This window comes from Alnus glutinosa, chromosome 9 (genome assembly GCF_958979055.1).
Source record: "Alnus glutinosa chromosome 9, dhAlnGlut1.1, whole genome shotgun sequence".
In the NCBI taxonomy this organism is placed as follows: domain Eukaryota; kingdom Viridiplantae; phylum Streptophyta; class Magnoliopsida; order Fagales; family Betulaceae; genus Alnus; species Alnus glutinosa.
In genome coordinates this window covers 27,621,537-27,640,273 of record NC_084894.1, presented here as the reverse complement: position 1 = coordinate 27,640,273, position 18,737 = coordinate 27,621,537, and the positions used below count along the sequence as shown (strand labels likewise).

General features: G+C 35.4%; 3 protein-coding genes across 4 annotated transcripts; 1 reads left to right on the top strand and 2 right to left on the bottom strand.

The window, feature by feature from the left end:
* Positions 1–64: 64 nt before the first annotated feature.
* Positions 65–697, bottom strand: LOC133878687 (LOB domain-containing protein 12). The gene is made up of 2 exons (XM_062317274.1): positions 527–697; positions 65–420 (listed from the first exon to the last, which is right to left on the bottom strand). Exons 1-2 carry the CDS (start codon positions 680–682, stop codon positions 88–90), a joined length of 489 nt encoding a protein of 162 aa, XP_062173258.1. The 5' UTR covers positions 683–697; the 3' UTR covers positions 65–87.
* A 6,339-nt stretch (positions 698–7,036) lies between these two features.
* On the bottom strand, positions 7,037–12,557 carry LOC133878688 (protein DOUBLE-STRAND BREAK FORMATION). Its single transcript, XM_062317275.1, has 5 exons — positions 12,412–12,557; positions 12,107–12,314; positions 11,179–11,322; positions 10,023–10,164; positions 7,037–7,224 (listed from the first exon to the last, which is right to left on the bottom strand). Exons 1-5 carry the CDS (start codon positions 12,468–12,470, stop codon positions 7,037–7,039), a joined length of 741 nt encoding a protein of 246 aa, XP_062173259.1. The 5' UTR covers positions 12,471–12,557.
* A 300-nt stretch (positions 12,558–12,857) lies between these two features.
* Positions 12,858–17,785, top strand: LOC133878486 (protein FLC EXPRESSOR). 2 transcript variants are annotated; one of them, XM_062317047.1, is made up of 4 exons: positions 12,858–13,456; positions 13,740–13,912; positions 14,036–14,118; positions 16,979–17,296. In XM_062317047.1, the coding sequence occupies exons 1-4, from the start codon at positions 12,942–12,944 to the stop codon at positions 17,015–17,017; spliced, it is 810 nt and encodes a 269-aa protein (XP_062173031.1). In that variant the 5' UTR covers positions 12,858–12,941; the 3' UTR covers positions 17,018–17,296. The 2 variants fall into 2 exon arrangements, with proteins under 2 accessions (XP_062173031.1, XP_062173030.1); XM_062317046.1 differs by lacking the exon at positions 16,979–17,296 and adding an exon at positions 17,500–17,785 and having other exon boundaries at positions 12,860–13,456.
* Positions 17,786–18,737: the final 952 nt, after the last annotated feature.

Here is an 18,737-nt window from a genome sequence, read left to right as displayed (position 1 = left end):
CTTTTTTGAAGAAGGGGGGGGGGGGGGGGGGGGGGGGGGAGAGGGAGAGAGAGAGAGAGAGAAATAAACCAAAGTTGGAACATTTCATTAAATCCAAAGAGACTCTCTCTTAAGAGGGTCTTGGATTACATTGCTAGAAGAAGCAAAGCTGAGGTACTGGGGCATGTTATTGAAGTTGGTGGATAAAAGAAGCGACCTCTCGTCTTGGTCCATGATCTGGGTTGGTAAGTTTGGCTCTTGCTGCATCTGGATGCAAAGTATCTCTGCTTGAGCCACTGCAAGCTGCATTTGCAATTGCGACACTTGATTCTGTAGGTAAGATATAGCCCCAACACATCCGTAAACGGGGTCTCTTACTCTTGCATTTGCTTCGTAAACTAAACTACTCACAGCATCCCCCCTCTGATGAATGGGAAGCTCCTGTGAAATCAAACCGAAGGTAATTAAAGAACAAGCTTAAAATTAAGTGAAACTTTCAAGGTTAGAAAATATATTTATAGAGAGAGAGAGAGAGAGAGAGAGAGACCTGCAACATTTTGCTGACATTGCTAGCACCAAAAACCTTGTGTACCATGGAAAACTTGTGAGGGTCGTCAGAAGGGAAGTAAGGTGCAAAGATGCAGTCCTTGGCGCAGCGGCGTCTCAACAGCTTGCAGGATGCACAGGGTGAAGTTCCCCCCATGTTGACAGACACTCAAGAACAACCCAAAAAGAGAGAGAGGCTTTTTCTTTGAAATAGGAAAGAGGAAATAAGGAAACGGAGGAAAATGTTGAAGCTTAGTGTTGAAGATCAGAAAGGGCTTAATATGTGTATTTATAATAGCTCAGCTGCAGGTACTAGCATAGTGTAGAATAGATCCACATGTTCCTGTATTAAAATATCAATAAAGTATAATCATAATTAAACAACAAGAAATTGCATTTTGATGGAAGACGCTATTTCTGAGCGTAGAAAAAACCAACACTACATTACGATATATATATATATGGTTCATACACAACTTTACAATTATAGCCTGGGTATAAATTAATTAATAGGGCAGATAATTTTTTAGACAATCTGCAAAATTCGACATGAATTTAGTACGAAATTAATGAGTTAGAGTTCAAGGATCTGATCCATTTAATTAAATGGATTAGATTAGGATTAACCTATATTGTCTTATACCTATGCATCGACGTTAGAGCTAATAATGTCTTGAACCCGACACAACATTTAGAGCTAATAATGTTTTACACGACCTACGATTTAGACACAAAGCCAACACGAAATTAACGGATTAGGGTTAAGAAATTTAATCTGTTTAATACAATCCAAACCCCACACACGAATACGAATTGTTAGCTCTAATTTCTACAATATGAGGAAGGGCATTAAGGTCATTTTGAAGCAGGGGAATAGACTATTATCAAACAATGGGGGGTGAGGGTTGACCACCGCCTAGGCGCGTGATTGGCAATCGACCCATGCAGGCTGTGTTGTTTCCACGTTCTGGTTTGACTCTTCTATTTCGGTGTTAGTGTACTTCCTACGTCTCTAAGATACACAGGGAATTAGTGATAGATTAGAGAGACTGATTGAGGGTTAGGGTAATAGTAAAATAGTAAGGGAGATGTGAAACCCTAACTTGGACCAAGACCCCGAAAGAGATGGCTTTCAACGTGAATGTTTGTTGGCGGACATTCACATGGAAACACACATCTCTCTCTCTCTCTCTCTCTCTCTCTCTCTCTCTCTCAAATTGTTTGAAATATTGGCTCGCACTAATACCTACGATGTGGGTAGAAACTTTGATCAACGTTCGTGCACCAACTTCTAAACTTAAATTATTCAATTTAATCAAACTAACAAATTAATGCTTTGCTAAAATATCGAGATGACCGCCACCAACTTCTATGCTGTAGTGTCGTTTTCTATTTTTGGCTCATCCTCCTTCGAGCTTTAAGTTACGAGAGAGAGAGAGAGATGTATTTTGATCGAGCTTACTGACTATATAAACCCTATTATTAAATCACCACTTATTTCTAAACTTTAAGTTGATAAAAAATTGTAAATTTAATTATTTAATTAATATTTTAACATTCTTCCTTGCGTGTGAGTTCAAACTTTTTCTTAAAGCTCAACATGTGAAATATTTAATTGAAATCAGATAATTATGGAGACAGTTCGAATCCATGATCTCTGATCGATCTAATACTATGTTAAATCACATTAACCCAAAAGTTTAAGCTGAATATAATTTTAATTATTTAATTAATATTTTAACACTTATCATTGCTTACTGTCTATGTCCTCCAAACTCTCTAACCTAGTACTAGAAAGGGGGAAAGTTGAATTAGAAATGAAAAATTATATATGTCATGCATTAGGTTCTATCAGTATACATAGTGGTAAAATACATTCTTTTTTCTATTTCCCTAAAAGGGTGAAACCTATATTGATAGAACTGAAAATTCTACAAACAAATAAAACCAACAAGTCTCAATCAGTTTCCTTAACCTGAGTGGTCTGTACGGATCGATAATAGTACCAATTGACCTTGGCTAGACCAAATAATCCAAGAAATTAAGATCAACCACACACACTGAAAAACTGGCTTCTTCATGAAAAACATATATAAATATTAATGATTAATACAGAAAAAAAACTCCAATTTACAGGAAGTTTTATTAGTATGAGATTAAAACCTAGAATTAGTAAGTACTCTTCACGTTTGATCATTTTACCTCAGTACTTAACGTAACATGTTTTAAATGATTTTCTATGTCGGCCACTTAAAATACGTCAAGTACATCAAGTAGTGTAAATTTAATATGATCATATTAATTCGTCAAATATCCCTTTATTAATTTTTGTAAACACCGTTAATTAGCAAGTGGGATTCGGTTTCTGTCTCGATCTGGCTAGGTCCAAATAGTATACTGTAACGACGACATGTATATATCTACAAAATCCATTTGCTCAAGTCTCTTTTTTTTTTTATATATATATATAAGTCCATTTGCTCAAGTCTCACACGATACGTATGTGGGATTCTTCCGCAAAGAAACGTGTCACCGAATTGCATCACAGTCTCACCAAAACACCGCGCACACCAAACCTTAACCACAATATTCATGCATGTACCAGCCGCAGCAAACAGTGTAAAAACACGTATCACATATGAGTCATGACCATCAAAAGCAAGTTTGAGTGTGAACAGCAACCATGCACCCACATGCATATATGAGATAATGAAACTTAAGGCCAACTTTAATTATTTCAGATTCCCTATCGATCGTGGTACTAGCCGATAAAGGCCTTTGTGGCAGATGGCTAGCTAGCATCTACATTTAATCAGCTTAAAAAATCAACAACAAAAATAGTGATAACGAAACAAAAATGATGTTCTCATTAACAAATAGACGTTTCTTTCGTATTGAATTGACTGAATTTCTTTTCATTCAGTATATTTAGTTGACATATGGTTAAAAGGCATGTGAGAATTACACATGGCTTTGTACTTATAATAATACTTTTTTCCTCTTACTTTTATTTTTTCTTTTCAAAATAAAAATATTAATAAACAATCCAAAATACTCAAAACTATTTTCACATTTTTATTGTTTCAAAATACTTTTTCAAACAAAAAAAAGAAAAAGCACTCTCTAAAACGCATTAACAAACGGACATGCTTTATTAAAAATGCATGTAATAATTAAAAAGAGTACGGCTACATACTATACATTTTCATCCTACAATGTTGACGTGGTAATTTCAACCAACCGTTGGATTAGTCATTATTAACTCTTCTAACTCCTCAATTTTTTTTTTAAAAAAAAAATTAGTACTGCAGTTAATTATTACACACAGCATTGTTGCATGAGTACTACATATGCATCTTTGGATTCTTTTAAACTTGATTTAAGTTCTCATCTCTTGTATAATAATCGTAACGACACCCCACCAAGAATTTCTTAATATGGAACAGTTAATGAGATCCGACATATAGCTAAGATCTAATTGTTATTTAAAAGAATCCCAATTCGAGAGAGATTGAAACTAAAATTATTTGGCTTTGTGGAACCCTAAGAACCTTTTCTCACTCTAGCATTTAATGCTCTTCACATGACTCCAAGCTTCTAATCTTTTGTTCCGAGAAAAACCGCTCTCTTTCCCTAGTTGTCATGGCATATTTATATATATATGAACATTGTCTTATAAACTAAGTTAATGTTTTCTGTTAGACTTTAATTCATCTCATACTAATAAAAAAATAAAAATAATGGGACCACGTACTCCGCGGAATTTCTTTAATTGCATTACCTCACAAAACGCGTATTTTACTTAAATTTCAAGTTTCAAACACCTAAGCTCTAGAAAGAAGAAAAAAACCCCCACAGGGTCTAGAAGGTGAGAACCTTGTAATCTTTGTTTTAACTTATTTTTTTAAGCTTATGAATAAAGTAGAGAAAAACAGACATCTCTCATCATCTTAGAGAAATAAAACATGCGAGGTCCAATGCAAGCATTGAATGCGCTTGGTGATATGGAAGATTCGATTCGATTCTTGAGATATGCATATATGGTTCTCAAGTCAGAAACGGTGGAGATTAGAAGTAATCTTTGAACAATATTGGCGACCTCTAAAGTTAGGGAGGGGCTTAAGTGGCAACCGACCGGAAATTCAATTGCCTGAGCAGAGAGATTTTGGATTTCCAATGTCAATATTCAAAATGAAAGTCTATATTATCAGCTCAGTGCAAACATACAACTAAAGGACATTGGTTTGTGTTAACTACTTCATCCTTCAGGTTTACGTTTTCAACGTATCAAATTACAATGCAACTAAAGGACTGATAAGCTTGAACAGCCATTTGTAACCCGGCCCATGATTTAACGGGCCTAGTCAAACCATAAAGGTTACTAGGGCTGGGCCTGGCTGACACTCTGACTACTCAAGTCCTGCCCATATTAATTTGGGCGCCTGGGCTTGGGCAAATTGCATATGAAAAAAAACAAAAACACAAAAAAAAAAAAAAAATTATTGTTAAAGTATTGATTAAATGATTAAATTTTTCTTCTTATTAGCTTAAGCCGATGGAATTGATGAAAGTAATCATTTAATTAATACTCCAACACTCCCCCTCACATATAGGTTCAAACTCCCCCTTACATTTGAAGTTATTTTCAAATGTTCACCTAACAACTATTTTTCATGTGTTATTCTATCTCACGAGTGAAGAGAAATGTTAAAGTATTAATTAAAGTATTTCCTATCAACTTAAGCTTTTAGAATAAGTAGTAATTTAACATAATATCCTAATAGAAGTTATGAGTTTGAATCTTAAAACTCTCACAGTTGACCACTTCCCACTCCCCCTCCCAAAAAAAAATCAATTAAAATATTCAACGTGTTTTTTGGTCCCACACTTGTTAAAGTATTGATTAAATTATTATATTATATTACCTTCCTATCAACTTACGCTTTTAAGACAATCAATGATTTAATACTTAAAAATTAAACCTCCCCCAACTCTGAAGCTTTCGAAAAGGGGGAGCTAGCTTCTCCCTCCCTCCCTCCCTCCGCCCCTCTCTTACTTCTTTACCTTCTCCTCTCGATCTTTTCCTATTTTTCTTCTTTTTCTTTCTCATTTTTCTCTCTTTTTATGAGAAGATGGAAGTTAGATCTACCACCGGCTATTCACATCCGCCATGTACCTGCCCCACCCCATATCCACCACGACTCTACAAGCTACCACTAGCCAAAATCTTTACTACGCGTGGGCCTCACACGTCACCCTCTTCACCAATGTTTGAGGCACATGCGCTCCCCACCTCCTTACTCAATAAAGTAGGAATGGTTTCTCTTTTGTCCGAAACTATTACAGAGCATGCTCATTTGTTCAAGGATGTGAGAAAGGTGATGTGAGGCCGCCCTCTCCGCCGGCGTTTGAGGCACATGCGCTCTCCACCTTCTTACTCAATAAAGCGGGAATGATTTCTCTTTTGTCCAAAACTATTGCAAAGTATGCTCATTTGTCCAAGGATGTAAAAAATGTGATATACATTGATTGCCTCATCGACAATACACATTTTTTTCAGTTGTCCATTCATGGAACGGCATCACAAACTCTCTTTATGGTGGCCCTCTCCTCAACCTTTTGGTCGAAGAAGTATGGGATCATATGTGTTTAGATCCATTTTCCATTTTCTTTTTCAACCTTAATCTCTTGTACTGTTATGACTCGTTTGGGTTGTTTGTTGGGTCCCCACCCCCTCTTGTAGCTTTATTTTCTTTTAATATAGAGGGTAATAACTTAATATCATACTTGACGGGAGAGTTTGGGTGTTCGATTTTTGAAATCAGAATTTAATTTTTATTTAGTGCGCGAATTTTGAGATTTGACTTTTTTAGATAAAATTAAATAAAATATGATTTGTTTAGAAAAAGTTAAATAAAATATAATTTTTTTTTTAAAAAAAAAAGTTAAATAAAATATAATTTTCTTTTTAAAAAAGCAGACACCGTAACAAAATGTTGAATAGAATCAACATTTCACTATTGCATTCAAACAGAGCTGTTAAAAAAGGGTGTCCCAATCCTATATTCCTCTGCATGATCTGGCCCACGAAAAAACGAAGTGTGCAACTGAACTGAACGAAAAAAAAGCATCCAAATAATGCGTGTCATTAACAATCAAGAAGGTGCCACAGAGATCACCGCGGAGTGCAAAACCAGTAAGAAACTCGATAGAAATTAGCTATAAATTTGCCTGTGATTAATATTACAAATTAGTCTTTATCTATTCTTTAACACGTAAGAAGCATATTTTTCTTATATAGTTTTTTAATAGTATCAATAAAAAAAGTATGCATTTCTCGTATGTTTTAAACAAACATGTCATTTTATTAGAATGATTTGTAAAAATTAGCTACACACCAGCTAATTTATGTCCTATCCGCAAATATTTGCGTTGAAATAGACTATGAGAAAATATATAAATTGACAATTCTTGCACCAAAACAAAAAGAGAAGGGAACAGAGCAATTACCTCAAAGTTGAATGGTGTGTGATGCACTGGTAGTTCGTTGCAGCTCGTGCAATTTTCGTACATTCCTCCTCTTAATTCCATTTCTGAACATAGTGCTTGCAACACATCGTGTCTCTGTGCGAAATGAAGGATGTATTTTGCGCTTCTCGGTGCTCTTCTTTTTCAAGTACTCTGCAGCCTGCGCCTGAACTGAAATGAAAACAGAATTTACAGTGATCAAATGACAGCATCTGGCCCTTAAATCTGATTTTTAGGAACAAGAAATTGATTTTAATTGCCAAAGATCAGAACCGAGGGGAAACAAAGAACCGTATATGATGCAAAGACAATCGAATTTGGATGAAGAAGAAGAACAGAGGAAGAAGGTTAAAAAAAAAGAGAGAGAATTGAGTCACATCGTCCAAAGGAAAGTGGAATTGGTGGAATCTCACTATCGAAAAGAAGATGAGTTACACCTCAAAACAAAATCAGTCTCATCATCAACTTTGTCTCCATTAGACTACAAAAGCACATTTAAATAGGCTCATTAATAAAATTCTAAACCTAATTCGACCGACTTTGGACCAAGTCTATTATTACTAATTTGATTAAACCCTAACCCTAATTGACTTCGGGCAAAAATTAAATAAAACATAAATTATATACTAATAACCTAAATAAAACTAAAATACCCGATTATTCAAGTCTCGTCCCGCGTCAATATAGCAAACCCTCAATAGACTCAGAGCACTTCATTCTGGGTCCTAACATTTAATTTGTCACTTGCTAAAGATACTTGCTTGAGTAAGCAAAATGACTAGGTGATTAATATCATAACTTCACAAGCCTTTAGTTACAAAATTATCGATCAGGTGCCATTGCTTTTCTAACCATCAATTAGGGGTGTACAACCAGTTACGGGTTTTACCAACCGTTCGTTATCCGGTTATTAATCGGATAATCGGTTTTCATATATTGTTGAATCTTTTTAGTTTTTTTTTTTTTAATCTAATATTTGGCCATTCAATATTCAATGCTAAATACTAAATAGTAAATACTACTATCACCATTTATTCAATATAAATAAAATGATTGCAAATAAAATCATGTAAGGTGAGCTTGGCCTTTGTCTCTTCCCAAATAAATATAGTCCTTTGTAAACAGGTAATCCTTCCGTTGCTTCTAGCTTCGTATAGCAACCTTCATGATAGTAGGTAGGAAGTTGATTCCTTATGCTCATAGGTCTGAAAGTCTTTTGAGCTTATTCAATCTTTGAGTTATGAGTTAGCTCATTTCTTAGCTCATATGAGTTCATCAACTGTGCGACGGACAAAATCAGTGTCCCACCTAGTATGCTCAGATAGCAAGGGCTTCCTCCATTCCTTTCACCTATATATACATATATAAAATTAAAAAACTGGTTACCGGTTACTCAATTATTAACTAGATTTTTAAAATGCCATAGCCAGTAACTGCAATTGAGTACTCAGTTATCCGGTTGCTGTTATTTTCGATTTTTCGGTTTTCCCAGTTAACGGTTGTTGGTAGTTATTAGTGGTTACCGGTTATTTTCGATTAATAACCATCCCACTTGTACACCCCTACCATCGATGAATGACACATAAATAATGGAAACCTAAAAGATATCTACTAAATGCAAAAGCTAGCATCTTCTTTTCAATAAAGAAAAAGGAATAAAGACAATAACAACAACATTAACAAGTGCAATGTCCAAGCTCTTGTATCATAGGACCTCCCACAACAGTACGCCGAAGCGGTTGATTGTCATAAGGATTTCAATTTGTCAAGCGTGACTGTGTCATCCACATGGTGCACAATGAAATCAGTTATTGTTTCAAACTGCTGTATATGGGCATTGCGATAATTCAATAAAGGATGCTACCCAAAGGTGACATGAACAGTCATTCTGCAAATCCCTACCATATCGGCAACATCTATTCCATATATCGAGCTCAAACCATACAAATTTCTTTTGAAACTCTAGTGATTTGTCCAAATAATCTGCACATTACTGACTAACACAACCATAACTTAAGGCTTCATTTTTCCCCTACATAAATTTTTCAGAAGGATACTTAAATGTTCTTCATCATCATCGACTCACAAATTCCTATCACTATGTAAATATCTGCTCAGGATAATCTTCCTTTTCACTCCAAGACACGAGAATCAAACTTCAGCTTCTCTGACAACTGGGTTGGTGGTAAACCCATTATGTTTTCACTTGTGACATGAGACATCAAATAAACTATGCTCAGTAATTTAATATAGTACTGTGTCCCTGCATCTCACATTCTAAAGCTGATACCATTCTTGATGCAATTTAGACGTCTAGCACATGGAAATCCTAAATTAATTCAACATAACCTGAAAGATTAAAGGTTTAATGCCAAGGGAAGTAATTAGAGTGAGTAAAACCAAATTCTTATGTCAGAGGAGTAATAGGGAGTGTGAACCAAAATGTTATGCCATTAGTGGTTACAAACATTGCATGGATGTTGCAGAAATTGCACCATCAGTAGTCATAAATCCTTGGTTGTCCTATGGTATTGAGGGTCAGCAGCAAACAATGCTGCCCTTCAGATGCAATTTATAACAAATTCAATATGATGGTACAAGGGGTTTGACATAAACCATCTATATGATTCTCTGAAGGTATTATGTTCATTGGCAGCAAAACTAACATCTATATTTGGTTTGCAGCGTTATCAGGTTATGTCGCAGATGGTGTACCATCTAGGCAGTTAAATTGACCCTAAAATAACGAAGTTAGTTGCCGGCTTTCCAATTGGCCACTTTGAGGAGGTGAGATGGATTCAACAAATTGACACAAATGGGCTTGGCAGCATATACATCAAACCATACCAAAATGACTCTCAGAGCTGGTCAGGACTATCATATGTTCAAATCAGTTGCAATGTAAATTTTTAACTTTTTGTTTCTCTAAGAAAGCTTTCAAATAATTTACACAAATAAAGAAGACTTACCGGAGCATGAAGCCGCCGATGTCATTGCAAAATCTTTCAGTCTCTTTATTTTTTCCATAACTTGCTCATTTTCAAATAATTCATCTACTTTGGGGTTTGCAATATCATTCCTTTTAACGCATAATAGTGCATTTTCACATGCCTGCAAAGGAAAAAGTCAGCAATGAAGACTGAGATTAGAGTATACAACCATTAAGTTACCGTGATTTCAAACTAGAACAGCTGATATGTCAACAAGAAAAAAAGTCACAAGATTTGAATGTCTGAGACACCTTGATCTGGCAGAAAGTAAGGTAGAAATACATCAAATATAACCAATGAAATGATGCAATTATATGTTCAGGTTACATTGATGATATGAGATCATGTTCTACACACAGACTTTTGCGACGCAAGTGAGGAAAGAGTTCGTCTAAAATGGAAAGATAAGAGAATCCCTTTGGCACAGAGCTCTAACCACATGAAGATACTACTGTTGAATGACACTGAATAAGTTGGCAGAGATGAATATATTATCGCCAAACCAGAGCAAACCAATGTCAATGCATCTCAACAAAAACCACATTAGACCATTACATAAAAGCTATCCAGACTAAACTCCCCTCAAGATTAAGATGGATAGCTTCATTAGATATGTTACTTGCGTGTACTAAAATCGAAGAAAAAAAAATATATCAATTTCAGTCTGAAAACTCATTGACTCGAGGCTAATATGTTAAGCTTTCTTTAACCACCAATTCTGGCAAAAGCATTCTTTAGTACGACTCTGGTATGCTCTACGAGGCTCAGTGGACCATAACTTCAATAGTGATATTGCCTTATTGATTTTTAGACCTAAACTTTCTGTACATATCCATCTTCATCTATTGGTCCACTGCAGAAGTTAGTAGACATCACAACAAATCATTAGCAGAAATTTAGCGAACAGCATTCATGGACTCCTAAGACTAAAAAGACAACAATGTTCTTCAAAACCTCATTCTAGTTTATGGATTTGTAGCTCCAAATGCTATGTAAAATACAATCGAGCTATTTAACATAGAAAGTGATACTAAAAGCATCGTAATAGTGAATGCATAATAAGAATACAATAGTTTGTGACTTGTAACTTCACTAGCACCAGAATAAAAATAAAATTAAACAATATAGAAATGACCTTTCCAGCAATAGAATAGAATCCATTGTCCAGCGAGTGTTCAGCAAAATTCAGCCATTCCAAATATGAAACTTCTACCCATTGACAATTTGCAGACTCGAGTTCCCGCATATGCAAGGCCTCATATCTCAAAGCCAAGCAACTCTGAAAACATGGAGAGTGCCCCCCAAAAAAAGTTATAAGGGTGGAGCATTAATACAAAGTTTCTCTACCTAAGTAAACTGCATCAACAATATCAATGGCCGGTGGCCCTCTAATACAGAGCTGGCCTAGTAATTCCATGACATTATTTATTATTTAGCATAAAGATTTTCTGGATTTTCTATGTATTTCTACATTGGAGTTCTTAGAATCTAAACTATTATTTTTAACCAAATAATTCAGATTTTTCTACTTCAGTATACAACTTAGTAAGATACAACAAATTTAGAAAAAAAAATAAATTAAAATCCTCTAGATATGGCAAATACTGAGGTGACAAAATTCAAATCATTTAATTAAAAAGAATAGTTAAAATTTTAAGAACTTCAAGTTGAAAATTATCATGGAAAATCGAGAGGTTCATAATCTTAATCCGTTTATTTTACAAAAAATCATATTTTAAAACAATAAGAATAAAATTTGATCATAAAGTTCGGAGCAAAATAATTAGGCTCCTTCAAAAGTTAATTAACCAAACACAATGTTACACCAAATAAAACCGAACTAATCAGGACAAAATTCCAGGCGTACTAAAAGGATTTCACTTAAAAGCCAAAACAAAGTTTTCTACATCTCCTAATTATAGCAATCATATTAAGCCAGCCAGCTCGGTAAACCAAATTAGCTAACGTAATTACTGCTAAGCATGATTTCTCGTGCAAGTAAATGATATTATCTTTACAAATTACGAGGCAACGAAGATAATTAAAATTGAGATTATAAGTGCCTCAACATCGGCTATTAGAGCGAAAGCACGGACGAAAAATTCAAGAACCACAAGCTTCTGACCGACAGGTTTCTCGGCGATTTCGCGAATGGTGGAGAGAGATTCAGATCTCAAAAGCCCTCTCAAGCTCGATTCGACTTCCTTCAGCGATTTCACAGATTTGGAAACCAGAACCGATTCGAGAATTCGAAGAGTCGCGTCGTCGAATCTGAGCAATAAAGTAATTGAGAGCTTTGGTTCCAAACCAAGAAATTGGATTGAAAATATTGGAAATGGAATTTGACGTGAATGGATTGGAGTGGAACCTTCTGGTTTTGATTAGGGAGCGGAAGAGGGAGATTTGCTGATCAAGAGCGTCTGACATTTTTGGAGGGAATCAGGAACGAGATTCTCGAATTGGTTGGGCTTTAAAAATACTTGTGGCGCGTATATGGAGCAATGCATGCTACCTATTACACCTCATCTCCGTATGAAATGTTATTTATCATATTATTATTTCATTAACTTGACATTTTTCTAACGTCGTATTGTCAATTTATTTTTAAATAAATTTTTATTAAAAAAAAAAAAAACAATGTCACATTATCCGTGTATAAATATATATATATTCGTAACGGGTTTGTCATTCTCCTTACGAAAATGTTTGGAGTCATTTTTTTTTTAAAGTAATTACTGTTGTATTTACTCCTCGTTGTATGCATCAAATTAAGACAAAGACCTTGGGCCCCAAACAAAGCTTACACACAGAAGCCCAAACGGACAGACAAAAAAGGGTCTCTCAAGTCTCAGCTTAGCTTACATTGAGCGAGAAAGCAAAAGATAAAAAACAAGGGACATGGCCGGACGAAGCCACGCCTCGAGAATAGACGACTCTCGCCTCCGTGAGGTCCACCATTACTCCCTTTCTAGTAGACCACACCACTCACGCTCCGTCGTCTTGGAGGACCGCATAGCCATCCAGCACCGCGAGATCCAATCCCTCCTCGAGGAGAACCAAGGGCTCGCCTCCGCCCACGTGGCGCTCAAGCACGAGCTCGCCGCGGCCCAGCGGGAGCTCCGCCTCGTGTCGGCCAAGGCGGCCGATGTGAAGGCCGAGAGTGACGCTCACGTGCGGGAGCTCTACGAGAGGTCTCTGGTGATGGAGGCCGAGGTACGTGCGATCGACGCGATGAGCGCCGAGCTCGCTCAGGTGCGCGCCGACGTCCAGAAGCTCGGCCCGGCGCACCAGGAGCTCGTGGCAGAGTTTCGAGCCATCGAGGACGATGTCGCGAGGGCACGCTCGGAGGTACAGCAAGTCCGGGCGATCAAGTCCGAGATTGAGACCGCGCACAAGGAGATTCAGAGAGGAAGGTAAATCTTATTCACTTTCACATTTTATTGTCATGGTTATTTGATTGTCTTTTTAATGCAATTCAATCATTTTTGCTTCAAATTTGTTTCTGTAAAATTTTTAGCGTGTTTTTTTAATCTGTTTTAGATAAATAGATTGGAAAGTTAGGAAATTTTGAAGAAGTATTTTTTTTATTTTTTATTTTTTATTTTTTTTGTGGGGAGTGACTTGATTTTATTAGTATTGATTGAAAGTGTTAAGAAATTACATCAATTTCTTTTTAAAAAATTTGGATACGAGTAGGGCTGCTATCGAATACGAGAAGAAAACACGCGCTCATAACCTTGAGCAAAGACAGTTGATGGAGAGACATCAGACTTCCATGGCTGGTGAAATCGAAAGACTACGAGCAGAGCTGGCGAATGCAGAGAAGAGAGCAAGAGCAGCAGCGGCAGCAGCCAATGCGGCAAACCCGAGTAATTCACCTTTAACTCAATTGGTTCTTCTTGAGACATGGTTGATTGAAAAATGCAGCATCTGCAGAACTTGAGAGATTTATTGAATTCAACTCTTTGACCTTTGGAGTGGTTTATATTCAGGCACTGGATATGCTGCAGGCTACGGCAGTTCTGTTGTGGCATATCAAGGAATTTCATATCCTGACCGTTATGGCATGGATCAGGTACGTACCCTCATGTGCTCATCAATGCCTTTTAAAAATTCTAAGACTCCCTGTGCGTAATGGTTATATATAGTTTGGTTGATGTTACCACTGTCTAGATATATATTAATGGAAAATTGACACATTATATTTGTCTGAGGTGGTGATCGCTAGAAGCAAACATGCTGAAAAAAATAGTTCTTCTATGATAGTGCCACAATAACATACATGGAGATGGTCTGGAATTTCCTCATCCATGTTACTTTTGAGGAGCAGTAGCCTATTTAAACATAAAGAATAAACAGTTTCAGATTTGACCCATGGTTGATTATAGTAGATCAAGTTTTTAAAATGATAAATGGCCTAGCAACATGGTTTTCCTAATTCACAAGAATGGTTACTATTTCTGAGCTCTATCTTCTAAAATGTCCCCAAAGGATAAACTTTGCTTTTAAACCATACTGATTCTGCATTGTCATTGTGTTACCTTGTGCGTATTACACTGAGCAATTGGAAGCTGATTGAAAAGAAACTAAGAACTATGTTGGATCAGTACCAACTGAGCTGAAAATTGAGATGTATCAGGCTTGAAGAAAATGTGGAAGCTGCTTTGGTTAACATTTTCTCCTAGATCCCAGAAACCTATTACACTTTTAGATTTTCACTTACTCATGAAACTGCAAGTTGGTAGTTATACAACACCGCATGTTTCAGGTTACACTTACAGAACAATGGTTGGGGCACTTGTCTATCTATATATTCTTTAAAGTGTTAAGTGTCAATATCAGTTACATTATTATTTACAGAAACCCTCTTAGTAAGTAATATCTCTGGTTCTCAGCATATGAAACTAGAATTATCATATCAGTAACACTGTAACACATTAGCTGCCACCATATCAATAGATACAGTATAAGCTTGCTCTTCATACCATCACCCCATTTTTTTATATATATATATATATATAAAAATAATAATGAAATTAATTAAAATAATGGTTAGTTTTATTAATTGTAAATAAATGGTTGGTTAGTTTAGTTAGAATTAAGTAGTAATAAATAGATAATTAGTTTAATTAGGATTTAATGGTTAGTATGTATTGATTGATTAGTTGGTAAAACAAAAATTAAAGAATGATGTAACAATAATGAATATCATGTAATTAAAAAAAAAAAAAAGACGAAACAGTTGAGGGGAAACCCCCCCCCCCCTTCATCTTGCTACACCGGATGCATATAAGAGTCATGAGATTTTTCGTGTCCATTCACTTTGAAACTTGATTTTCTGTATTTGTGAAGTAAACTTGTTGATTCTTGGGTTGGTTTAGTAAACATAAACTCTTTGAAGTTGTTGTGGAGTTGGGTGCTTTCAGTTTCGGGTGGCCAAAAGTTGGAGAGGTGATTTTTTTAGGTGTTTTTGTTTGATCTGATGTGTAGTGTTGGGTGTTTTGATTTACTGTTGGATTTGATTTTTGTGTTGGGTATTTTTGGAGTTATGGCCAAAATATAGAGAAGAAGAGGGAGATGTTGTTGAGTGTTTTTCCTTTTTTGAGATATGGTGGCCAAAATATGTAGGGGAAGAGGGAGATGCTATGGGTTTTCTCCTCTGATGTGGTTTGCTATGGTGGGTTGTAGTTTGTGTTGGGTGTTTTTGATTTTGTGTTGAATTTTGATGCTAGTGACCGAAAATTGAGAGGATCTTTGCTATTGGGTTATTGACTTTGGTGGTCGGCAATTTGGAGGGGATTTTGGTTTTCGGTTTTGGTTGTTGGAGACCAAATATGGAGAGGGATTTTTTTTTTGGGGGGTATTTTGGAGCTTGGTGACTGAAAGAGAGGTTAGTGTTGAAATTTTTTGGTGGCTGAAATTGGGGAAAGAGGTGGTTGGCCAAATGGTTTAGGGAGCTTATATGATTGTGGAGATTTTGTGATGGAGTGAGGATTTTGTTGTTGATGGGTTTGGTTTTTGGGCGTGAAACCTGGTATTTGAGGGTGCAATTTGTTAGAGAGAGGCAAGTTGTGAGAAGATGGAAATTGAGAGAAATAAAGAGAGGGAGATCATATGAGAGAGAAGCAGGAAGAGGAAAAATAAATGAAAAAAGAAAAAAGGAATAATATAAAAAATAAAATAAAAATAAAGTTTAGGGTATTATGAAATAAATCCTGACTAATGTTAGAATAAAAATTTTTAGATGTTGGAGCATAGTTTTTCCTGAAAAGTTAACAAAAAGGATTAAGCGACTAAAGTAAGTGAACAGCTCTTGAAGGAAGTGAAAGCTTTATAGCATAATTTATTACGTAAATTTTCCTTGAAATAGATAAATGTTAAATTTTATGAATTTTGCATTGTGTGAGCATTTTCATAGTAGAGAGAAAAAAAAAATGGGCATTATGTTTTACGTGGTATGAGCCCCAATTTTAAGTAGTATCTTCATAGCACGTACTATTCAGCATAATTTTATGAGCATTCATAAAAGTTTTAAGAGAATAATATTTAGAAAAGTTTTTTAGTAAGAGACTAGACAGAATATGATTTCCTTCCTTGGGGGCAACATAGTCATGGTTGTATGCCACCCTTGGTGTCAGCATAGTTGGGTCGGGCAAGGATGTGTTTTCCCAGTCATGGTTGTATGCCACCCTTGGTGTCAGCATAGTTGGGTCGGGCAAGGATGTGTTTTCCCAGTCAGTTCAGTGTTATCCATGGCAGTATTTCATGTTAGTACAGTTTTTAGTATTTATTATGCAAAGCAGCTCAAAAAGCGGTATTTATGTTAGAACAATTTTCCACTTATAAAAGAGAGCTCACATCATACACATTTTGATTGGTTGTTTACTTACCGAGACGTTGACTCACATTTCCACTTGTAAAATGTTAATTTATAGAGACTGCAGCATGTGACATACGTGATGAGGATGGACTAGATAGCAATCTTGGGCCTTAGTGCATTTTTACTATACAAGTTTTGGGTCCAATCGAGAGTAGCATTTTGTTCTGACCAGGTTTGGGTTGGATGGCGTATGTGCCCTATGTGTATATAGTCATGACCCATGTAATTAGGATGACAGGATTGAATGTGGAAAAGATGTATGTTTTGAACACTTGATGTAAATAGTTTTGAATGAATGTATATATGTGTTTATGTTGTAGAACTATGGTGATTTATTTACGTGATAATATAGTTCAATATATATTTGGTGATTTATTTGTGTGATATAGTTTTTTTTTTAATAAGTGTGTGATATAGTTCAATATATATATAGTATTTTCCGCTGCAAGTTTACGGTAAAGGAGTAACAGTGGCGCTTTAGGATAATTATAATAATGTGTGTGGTGGGGGGGGTGGTTACCACAAAATTTTGTGGCTCTTCATTCAGATAGCTCTTAAACTATGTACTGCATTCAGGTTCAGGTCGCTGCTGATGCTGGTCCTCAATATGGATCTGGAGCCATGCCGCATGGCACTTATGTCGACATGCAAGGAACGCATGTATATAGATAGGATCTCAGCAAGTTTGGCATAACCATGATTTAAACAAGTTCCTTTTTCTTTTTTCTTTTGCCAATGGTTAAATGGCCAGGAAATTTCGAATCATATTGTTGATATTGTTTGTATTGTTTCTTGTCACATAGGATATTGAATTTCTTCCGAAATTGTAGCTTTTATTGAAATCATCTCATTCTTTTCTGCCCCTCTAGTTGTTATTTGCTGGTAATGCTAGAAATTACACTTTAATTTCATCATTATCCACTTGTTGATGTATCAATATCAACCCTTGGACACAACTATTTATTATGCTCGTGGTAGTGCTAATTTACTATTGGATTGACATTATCATGTTAGTGTAGCGAGACAGTAATGAAATAAAAATATGATTTTTAACATTACTCCTGATTATTGTTGGTCATATATGTTCACATACCTCCCATTGAGATCGTTTAATTTTTTTCTAAAAGCCCTAGTTAGCAAATTGCACTTGGTTTGGGATCTCATTATGGCCATGTTTAGAGGTGACAATTCTTATTCGTGTGTTAAGTTTAGATTGTATCGAGTTATAAGAGATTATATATGTCAATCTTAACTCAACCTATTTAATTAAACAGGTTAAACTCCTTAATCATAATTCGCTAATTTTGTGTTAGATCATATAAAAAATTATCGGTTATAAATGTCACTTGTCAGTACTAGGTCGTGTCGTGGTATAGATATAAGATTATATAGGTCAACTTTAATCTAATTTATAAATTAAACAGGACATACTACTTAATATAACTCGCTAATTTTATGTTCGATTCGTATCGAATTCGCGAGTCATCTAAAAAGTTATTAGTCTTAACCATGATATTGGAGTTTGTGTAAGATTTATTTCTTCAAACTTTAAATTTCACAAGTCTTTTTATCAAGAGCGAGCTCTTGTTCGCCGACTCTCTCTTCGTCTCACATTATTAGTCAATAGTCAATGCGCATATTTTAATTAAACATAATTTGTAAGTAAATTTTTTAGTTGTTTTACATTAATATTTTTCTGTTGTAAATAAAAGTTAATATTTACAGGTTAATATGATTTAATAAAAATATAAGAAATATTTGTTAATTTTGTCAAAAAAAATAATAATAATAATTTTTTTAAAAATAATTTCATC

Bases quoted from the DNA above. Each gene is read 5' to 3' on its own strand.
- LOC133878486 (XM_062317046.1), top strand. From the start codon at position 12,942: ATGGCCGGACGAAGCCACGCCTCGAGAATAGACGACTCTCGCCTCCGT. The intron at 13,913-14,035 runs GTAATTCACCTT...GTTTATATTCAG, and splicing joins AGCCAATGCGGCAAACCCGA to GCACTGGATATGCTGCAGGC. The intron at 14,119-17,499 runs GTACGTACCCTC...TACTGCATTCAG, and splicing joins ACCGTTATGGCATGGATCAG to GTTCAGGTCGCTGCTGATGC.
- LOC133878688 (XM_062317275.1), bottom strand. From the start codon at position 12,470: ATGTCAGACGCTCTTGATCAGCAAATCTCCCTCTTCCGCTCCCTAATC. The intron at 11,323-12,106 runs GCACTTATAATC...CCATGTTTTCAG, and splicing joins CTCTAATAGCCGATGTTGAG to AGTTGCTTGGCTTTGAGATA. The intron at 7,225-10,022 runs GTAAGTCTTCTT...TTTTCATTTCAG, and splicing joins ATCGGCGGCTTCATGCTCCG to TTCAGGCGCAGGCTGCAGAG.
- LOC133878687 (XM_062317274.1), bottom strand. From the start codon at position 682: ATGGGGGGAACTTCACCCTGTGCATCCTGCAAGCTGTTGAGACGCCGC. The intron at 421-526 runs GTCTCTCTCTCT...TTGATTTCACAG, and splicing joins ATGTCAGCAAAATGTTGCAG to GAGCTTCCCATTCATCAGAG.